At 56.5% G+C, this 9,179-nt stretch overlaps 1 protein-coding gene across 1 annotated transcript; it reads right to left on the bottom strand.

The window, feature by feature from the left end:
• Positions 1-2,132: 2,132 nt before the first annotated feature.
• HES4 (hes family bHLH transcription factor 4) lies at positions 2,133-7,443 on the bottom strand. Its single transcript, XM_038537546.1, has 5 exons — positions 7,289-7,443; positions 7,107-7,202; positions 6,917-7,004; positions 6,032-6,815; positions 2,133-3,365 (listed from the first exon to the last, which is right to left on the bottom strand). Exons 1-4 carry the CDS (start codon positions 7,394-7,396, stop codon positions 6,430-6,432), a joined length of 678 nt encoding a protein of 225 aa, XP_038393474.1. The 5' UTR covers positions 7,397-7,443; the 3' UTR covers positions 2,133-3,365; positions 6,032-6,429.
• Between the last annotated feature and the right edge of the window lie 1,736 nt (positions 7,444-9,179).

Raw genomic sequence — 9,179 nt, forward strand, 5'->3', positions numbered from 1 at the left:
GAGTGCGAGCTCCCATGCCCTCAATCCACTGGACCTTTTATATGGACCTCAATCTACTCTCCTTACTGAGGGCTCTACCCTTGTGAGCAGTTCACCTCCAAAACGCTCCATTTCCTAATGCCATCACCTTGGGGGGAGCTGGTCAGTCTAGGGCACCTGGCCTTTGCTCAGGAAAAGTCTGACCAAATATCACCAGCTCTAAGTGAGCAGACTAGTCAGCTCAGATTCTGGGATGGGACTCATACCTCTCAATTTTGCAAACCAAATCTCTAGAGACACATTCACGGAACTCTTTTCCTAAAGCTGAACTGGAGAAGGAAATTGCTTGCTCACACCACTGGATGATGGCCTGTTCCACCAGAGCTAGTCTTTGTGGGTTTTTTTGTTTTGTTTTGTTTTTAAAGATTTTTATTTATTTATTTATTTATTTATTTATTTTTAATTTTTATTTTTAATTTTTATTTATTTATGATAGTCACACAGAGAGAGAGAGGCAGAGACATAGGCAGATGGAGAAGCAGGCTCCATGCACCGGGAGCCCGACGTGGGATTCGATCCCAGATCTCCAGGATCATGCCCTGGGCCAAAGGCAGGCGCTAAACCGCTGCACCACCCAGGGATCCCAAAGATTTTATTTATTTATTCATGAGAGACAGAGAGAGAGAGAGAGAGGCAGAGACACAGGCAGAGGGAGGAGCAGGCTCCATGCAGGGACTCCAGGATCCTGGGTCTCCAGGATCACGCCCCGGACTGAAGGTGGCACTAAACTGCTGAACCACGGGGGCTGCCCAGAGCCAGTCTTTGAATGTGCAGAAAGCAGCTCAGCTGGAGCTCATATAACACTTTCCTGACCCCAGGCTGGCAGGAGAGCTGAGGTCAGTGGCATCACAGGGCCTGGGGCCTTGAACAATGAGAGGGGAGGGTCAGGAGCCAAATCAGCCCCCAGCCCTCTGGGTGTGACTGTTTAGTGCAGGCAGCGGTCAGGTCAGCATTCAGGTCAGGTCAGCTCTCAGGTCAGCTCGGAAGTTGGGAGGTGAGAGTGGGATGGTGTCCCCTCCCTATACCCAGGGGCTGCTGACCTCTCTCCCTCACTGTGCTAAATTGGCAAGGGGTGCTGGGGGACCTTCAGTGAGGGGAGGGGTAGGGCTGGAGAGGCCCTGCTCTCCACCAGCCTCTGGCTGGGACAAGCAGCTCCAGGAAGGCTCCCCCTGCCAGTCCACTAGGTGGGTAAGGATGGGAGGGAAAGAGGTGGGATGGCCCTGCTGGCTCAGGTGTGTGCACCTCCCTCACAGTCAGGTCAGGGGTTGATGAGGGCCAAGCTTAGGGCTTTGAGCTGCCAACACTAACCATCTCCTCGTGCTGAGCCCCTACCTCCCCACACAGGCATTGGGACTCCTCACTCCACACTGTAGAGGCCCAGGTGTTGAACCCAAAACCCTCAGGTGGATGTTGGGGTCTGGTGGGACACCAGGAGGAGACACCTTTGAGGTAGCAGCAGACATGTACTTTTTGATAAGCATGGTTACCAGGCTGCATTAAGAGTTGATGCACCCCATCAGGGAGCAGGGCAGTGTGGCCCAGGAGTTTCAGTGTCTCTGCTATGGATGACAGGGCCAGGTGAGGCCAGGCCCACCCACAGTAGTGGTACTATGGCTCTCGGCAGGAAGCTTCTCTCACACCTGTTCTTGTTGGAAACCTGGAGCCCGTGACTCCACAACCCCATGCTCTGATCCAGGGTGCCCTATCAGTTACTGCCACAGAAATGACCCCTGGCTCTGCCTGGGTCCCTCAGGGGTGGACCTGGACTGTGACTGGTCAGCACCATGGCAGGGCCCTAGACTAGGGTCTGTAGTCCCTGCAACTATTATCATAAACAGAGAGTGGATGGGCCTGACTTTGACCTGGAAGCAGTTTCCTAGCAAGCCCCAAGAGTCCAGTCCTACCCCCACCCAACCTCTTCTACAACCCCGTTGTTAGGTGGGCAGGTGGGGGTGACTGTTGGGTGACTGTGGGTACACAGTTGTTTATTGCTATTGTTATTTAAGTTTTACATACAACTTATTTATTGCTGCATAGCAAATTAATCTACAGTTTAGCAGCTTAAAATGACAAGCATTTATCATCTCACACAGTTTCTTTTTTTTTTAATTTTTATTTATTTATGATAGTCACATGAGAGAGAGAGAGAGAGAGAGAGAGGCAGAGGGAGAAGCAGGCTCCATGCACCGGGAGCCTGACGTGGGATTCGATCCCAGGTCTCCAGGATCACCCCCTGGGCCAAAGGCAGGCGCTAAACCACTGCGCCACCCAGGGATCCCCCATCTCACACAGTTTCTGAGAGAGAAATTCAGGAGCTGCTCAGCTGGGTGGTTCTGGCTCGATTTCTCCTGAAGTTGCTGTCAAGATGTTGACAGTGGCTGGGGTCTCCTCCAAAGGCTCAAGGAGTTGGAGAATCTACTTCTAAACTCACTCTCACTCAGGTCCACACTCAGTTGGCCTCTTCATAGTCAAGGACAGCTGGCCTCCCCCAGAGTGAATGATGTGACAGAAAGAGACAGAATAAGATGGACTTGCAAACTAACATTAAAGAGACATCACATGGCTTCTGCAGGGCCCTATTGATCATGTGAGTCAACCTCTCAACACATCCACAAGCCTACAAACCAGGAGGGGGATTGCTGGTGGCCTTCTAGGAAGCTGCCAACCCCAGGGCCTATTTTCTTGCCCATAGTACATCCCAGGATAGATCTAGTCCCTAGGGCTCTAGGAAGCTGAGACAGAGCAGCCAGGCACAGCTGTGGGATCCTGTAGGCTCAACTTCCTGCCCTGGAAAGCTTGCCAGGTGATGGGAAGAGGCTGCTGGGGCCTGGAGATAATCAGGGGACCACTGATTTGGTGGGGGGAACTAAGGCCTCACCTCTCAGAAGCCAGGGCTCAAACAGCCCTGCCCCTCCACCACTCCAAATTTCCAACTGACTGCAGTTTCATGGGCCAACTTCTGTCACCACAGAGACTGATTCTTTCTCTAAATTTCAAACCCCCATGATTTGCTGTCATTGTTTGGTCCCAAGCCCTGGCCCCACAGGCAGATGGGACCCAGACACACAAGGCTCCCACACCCACAGAGGCAGGCAGTACTGCTGACCATGCACATGAATTTAGCAAACATTTACCCACTCTCCGACTGCCAGGAACTGGGCTGGAAGGAGACCCCACGTATTGAATGAGACTCCACCTACTGGTGGAGGGGAAATGATGGGCAGGCCTTCTAGCCTTCTTCTCCTCAGGAGGAGGTCCTGATTCCTCCCCCACCCCCACTACAGAGCCTGGGGAAGGTGCTTCATTTATTATTCAGCAGGAAATGTCTGCAAGACAAAAGCCAAGATAAAAATAGCTGGGTGGGTGGGTGGGTGGGAGGTCAGGGATAGGGGAGTAACCAGAAGCCCATCTAGGGGCAGTGAAGGGGGTAGGTGGGTAGGAAATGGGTGGAAGAGCGGGAGGGTAGAAAGGAGAACCCCTGGTGTGAGGGCAATTACTCTACATATTAGGCCCTAACTCCCCCCACTGAGGCCTGTACAAAAGCACTTGAGGAGGTCTGCTGGATTGGGCAGGTGTCCAGGCTGAGTGTGGGTCAGGGTGGGGGCCCTTCCACAGCTGGAGGCAAGAAGTGGCCTGGGGAGGAAGCCAGCTTCAGCTTGAGCTGTGTGTCCTTAGACCTCTCTGATGGAAGCAAGATCGACACCGTTCTCAGTCTTAAAAAAGAAGGAAATCTTGCCATTTATAACAACATGGATAGACCTAGAAGATATTACACTAAGTGAAATAATAATTCAGACGGAAAAAGATAAATACTGTATGTTTTTACTTAATATGTGGAATCTATAAAACAAGACAAATGAACAAACAAAAAATAGAGTCTTGGGGTGCGTGGCTGACTTAGTCGGTTGAGCATACAATCCCTGATCTTGGAGTTGTGAGCTCAAGCCCCATGCTGGATGTAGAGTTTACTTAAAAATAAAATCTTTAAAAAAATACTCCTAAATACAGAAAACAAACTGGTGGTTCTCAGAGGAAAGGTGAAGGGGGGGTGGTGGTGGTGGGTGAAACAGGCAAAAGGGAATTAGGAGGTAGAAACTTCCTGGTATATAATAAATAAGTCACAAAGATGAGAAATAGGGTATATGGTCAGTAATACAATAACTTTGTGCCCTAACAGATGGTGACTACTCATGGTGATGAGCGCTGTCTAATGTACGCAACGGTCGAATCACTACCTTGTACACCTGAAATCAATACAACACTGTATGTCAACTATACTTCAAAAACTCTCCCAAACCTCCAGACTCTGACTTTCATTTAATCAATCAGGTCACTATGAACTTAAGTGTCCCAAGCAGGTGCTAGGAACAAAGGGAGTGACACAGATACGGCCTTAGCCTCTGGAGCCCACAGTGGCTGCCTCCAGGGGGAGAGTAAGGAGACAGCACCAGCAGGGAGGCTGATTCAAAAGGACAGAGCACCGGGGAGCTTGCCTGTCTGTGGGACTGTGTGTGGTCCCCCACAGAGCCTGAGAGGTCCTTGAGGGTCCTCATGGCACAGCTCCCTTTGGCCACAGTGTTGAGAGGATCAGAAGTAGGAAGTAAGAGGTATGGGTGGGTGGGGGCCAGGAGGCCAAGTTCCTGCTGCCCTCTCATGGGAGTAATGAGAGCATGATGGCCCAAGTTCCAGGTGATTTCCCCAGGTGGCCACACAGGTAGGAAGATCCCTCTTTTTCCTGCAGGATGTGAGGGGCCCACTTTGTACAGACCCTAACCACCCCCCTAATCACCCATCAGGCTTCACATCCCAAAGTGCCACACCCCTCCCCCAAGCTTCTGCCCTGAGACCCTCAGCAGCTCTCCTCCCTCAACCAAACTGAGCTTCCAGCTTCAGCAATGGACCCTGTGCTGGTCTCCTGCCCAAGAGAGCTTTCTAGGCCTAATCAACTATTCCTCCTGGACAGTCCTGCTAGTGCCACAGCTCTGAAGAAGGAGAGACTACTCTGAAGCTCCCCTAGGGCCAGGATCACTGAGTGTATAAAAGTCCAAGGATATAGTACCTGGCCCAGCAACTGCCACCATTTAGGACCACTGACCAAGGCCCTGGACTCTTGGGAAGATGGGCAAGGAGATCAGAGGGCCAAGAGTGATGGCTTGGCAGGGACCTGGAGATCTCTGCCAGGTGAGCATGGCTAAATGCGGGAGGGCCCAGGTGAATCCTGCCTCTAACACAACCATGGAAGCCACTGGAGGAGAAGCTAACCTCTAGCAGTGACTCACCCTCTTTCTCCTTGATGGGCCCTGGCCAGGTAGGCAGCAGGCTACCATCTGATGAACTTAGCTGCAGTAGGGAAATGAATCTTGGCTCAACCTCTGATGGGCTCAGGGTGAGACACTCCAGTCTGAACTTGTATGACTCAGATCACCCCCTCATTGCAACTGGAGCATAGCTCCCAGCAGCAGCTGAGGGAGACCTGTGATCTGGGACAGTGACTCCAGGGCTGATGTCCAATGCTGCCCAGCACTACTGCCCGGGACTGTAGGGCTGACACACAGCAGGTGCTCAGGACAGAGGCATGCGCAGGACCACCCTCCAGTCTTTTCCCACTATCAAGGAGACCTCCCCTCCCAGGGTACACAGCAGGACTGGACTCTGGTGGGACAGTACCCCCACACACAAGCCCTGACATTAAGTGCTCTTGGCCAGTCTTGCCCCAGTTCCCTGTCCTCAGGACTCAGCCAGTCTCTCCTGCTGGCTTTTCCGTGCACATTGGCCTGGGGCAGGCTCAGTCCAGGCAGCTTTTTGTTGAACCATAAGAACAAAGTAGGAAGTGGACCAAGCCAGAACCAGTGCACCAAGCCAGAAGCTTCAGGCCGTGATCACCTCTCCCCACAGCTCAGCAGCCCAGAACAAGAAGTGACAATGTTTCCACCTTCTAAGGTCCACAGGAGTGAGAGTAGGGTAAAGTACTTTAAAACACAAACAAACCAACCTTGCCCAATGATGCCGCCAAGACTGCTTTCTGACATTGGGATACATTCCAGAAAATGTGATGACTAGTTGTCGTTTTCCTGGGCCTCCTCAGTGGCTTCTCACATTCCTAGTGCTTCCAGGAGGGTCGCTGGCTCCTCCACAGAGGCAGGCACATCGGCCAAGCCTTGGGGTAGAGGAAAGGCAGGGTACAGAGCCTGGGGGAAGGGCCACCCGCAGTCCTGCCCCAGAAGTCTGGCGCAAAGTAACCAGCAGAGCCCCAGAACTAAGGGCTGAAAGAAACGCCAGCCTAGAGTCTTCACAAAGAAAAGATCAAAGCTCCCTCCACGCGGCCTCTGGAAACAAATATTCTCAGGCACGCTCTCAGCAAGGGCCACGGCCCCAGAACCGTGTGCAGCCTCAGCGCAGCCAAGGCCTCCAGGGCGCGCCCCGGTTCTGCAGCCCCGCCCTAGGGACGGTGGGGGGCGTCCCGGTCAGGCCCGGCGGGAGCCGCAGCGCGAAGGCGTACCCGGGGCGCAGCAGGGGGAAGGGGCCGTCGAAAGCCGGGAGCGGCGGGCAAGCCGTGTAGACCTCGGGCGCGCGGGCCTCTGCAGCGGGGGGTGCCGGGGCGGGGCGGCGCGAGGGCCCCAACTGGCCCAGGCAGGCCGCCAGGTGGCCGAGCAGGCGAGAGCGCACTTCGGCCGGGACGCCCTCGCAGCCGGCCAAGAAGCGATTCACCTCCGCGAGACACTCGTTGAAGCCGGCGCGGTACTTGCCCAGGACCGCGGGGTCGGCGCTGAGCGCGGCTGCGGGGCGGCAGGGGACAGGCGGTCGGTTCCCGCCGCGGCGGTCCGGGGGGCGCCTCCCGGCCACCTCCTCCCACACGCCGCTGCTGCCCGCGCCTCACCTGTCACCTGCACTCGCCGCAGGCTCTGCAAGTGCCTCACGGTCATCTCCAGGATGTCTGCTTTCTCCAGCTTCGAATGGCGGGAGCTCTGGGGGGAGGGCGGTGGTGGGCGGCTTGCAAGCCAGTAGAGCGCCAAGACTTGCGGGTCCGCACCTCCGCCCCTCGACCTCCCCTCCCGACCCCGACTTACATCCTTCCTGAAAGCGTCCAGGATGAGGGTCTTGAGCTGCGCGAGGCTTTCGTTGATGCGCGCTCGGCGCCGCTTCTCCATGACCGGCTTGGAGGACTGTGGATCGGGCTGTGGCTGAGTCCCGCGTCCATCCGCCCCACCCCACGCCCCCACCCCCCCGCCCCGCCCCGCCGGGTCCCCACCTTTCGGTGCTCCGCCGCACTCCGGGGCTTATTCGGGGTTCGGCTAGCGCTGGCCGGCGCTCCTGCCAGCGGCGAGGCCCTCGGCTTCCCTGGGGTGTCCGCAGGCATGGTGCGCCTCCGGGGCCGGGCGGGGTGCGCCGCCGGCGGCGGGCGGGCGCGCGGCGTCCCACGCTCCCCTCGCTCGGGTCTCAGGCTGCAGGCCCGCGCGCACACTTGCCAGCCGCTCGGCTATTTAAGGCAGCGCGGCCGCCGGCTGTGTGAACCGGGCTCGGCATTCTTTCCCACACTCTCACCAGCCAATGAGAGGCTGCGCTCCACCCGCCTGCCGCCCCCCCCCCGCCCCGGCCGCCGCCCCCGCCCAATGTCAGCCCCGCCCCGGCTCCCAGCCCAGCGATCCAGCGCGCGACAAAAGCCTCCAGCTGCGCGGGGATGAAGCGGGAAAATCGCCGCGCCCCCTCCTCCGCTGCCGCCGCTCGACCTGGGCGCCCGGACCGGGCCCCTTCCGACCGCTCCGGGCAGCGGACCTCCCTGGCGGGGCGGAGTCGCGAGGCGCTCCTTCAGGCCGAGCGAGGCCCGGGATGGGAGGAGGGCGCGGAGTTCGCGGAGGGCGGCGCGGGAAATCTGAAAGGAGAACGCGCCAGGGGAGGTGGGCCAGGCCCCGGAGGAGTAGGCGAGCCTCGGCCCACGCGCCTCTTCCGTTCTCCCTCGCCATCCCGGGTTCCCGTCCGGGGCCGAGGGGCTCTGAACAGCCTCACGGGACCCCCACTGCCTGCACACCTACCCCAGGCGTGTGACATGGTGAACGTGGCACACCGGACCCGGGGCAGGAGAGAGACCGGCTGGCTACAGTCTTGAGGCAGCCAGGGAGTCGCAGGACAAGTGCGTTATGGCATAGAACCGTTGAGGGTGATATTGCTGGACAGGTTGGAGTGATGTCACCAATCAGGCTGGAAGATGTCACTGGCCACCAGATAATGAGGCGATATCTCAGGCTGAAGGTCAGTGATCACACAAGCCAGATGAGGTAATGTCACCGGGCTGGTAATGTCACACTCTTTTAGATTACTCAACAGTAGGCTAAGCACCAGCGAAGGAGGGCTCACAAAAAAATGAGGAGCAACTCTTTTTTTTTTTTAATATATTTTTTCAATTTTTATTTATTTATGATAGTCACAGAGAGAAAGAGAGGCAGAGACACAGGCCGAGGGAGAAGCAGGCTCCATGCACCGGGAGCCCAATGTGGGATTCGATCCCGGGTCTCCAGGATCGCGCCCTGGGCCAAAGGCAGGCGCCAAACCGCTGCGCCACCCAGGGATCCCGAGGAGCAACTCTTAATATCTGTTTCTTTCAAAGTGGCACAGTGAGAGAAACAGGACTATGTTATTTTCCTGTTCGATATTGTTTTCATTTTGAATTAGGTTGCAGGGCCATAGTCTTTGCATACTAACAGTCCACAGTCCACTGTCGCCTGGCAGCAGTGTGGTTTCCCATAGACGTTTCCGGAGTCCCACAGTGGGGCTGGCCAGGTGCTGGGGCTTCTAATCTGGTGCTGGAGGAATTGCCGAGCAAAATAATCATTCCGTTGTAAGCGATGGAAAGAAATGGATCGGCTGCTGGGAGAGAGGAAACCCTTCTTTTGACTGGGTGGTGGGGAAGTCTCCTCTGAGATGGAATCCTCTAGGGAGACGGCAGCTCTGCAGAGCCTCAGGGGGAGGGCATGGCGCCCCCAGGATGGGGAAGGGACCCCAGGGGCTGAGGGAGGAGGGGAAGGGACAGGCAGAGGCACGGGGACCTGGAGGCTTTGGGCCCCGGGAGGGCTGTGGGAGAGCCTGGGGCGGGGGGAGCTTTTCTGAGCAATGGAGTGAGCCGATGGCGAGCCTGGAAGGGTCAG

This window comes from Canis lupus, chromosome 5 (genome assembly GCF_011100685.1).
Source record: "Canis lupus familiaris isolate Mischka breed German Shepherd chromosome 5, alternate assembly UU_Cfam_GSD_1.0, whole genome shotgun sequence".
NCBI classification, from domain to species: domain Eukaryota; kingdom Metazoa; phylum Chordata; class Mammalia; order Carnivora; family Canidae; genus Canis; species Canis lupus.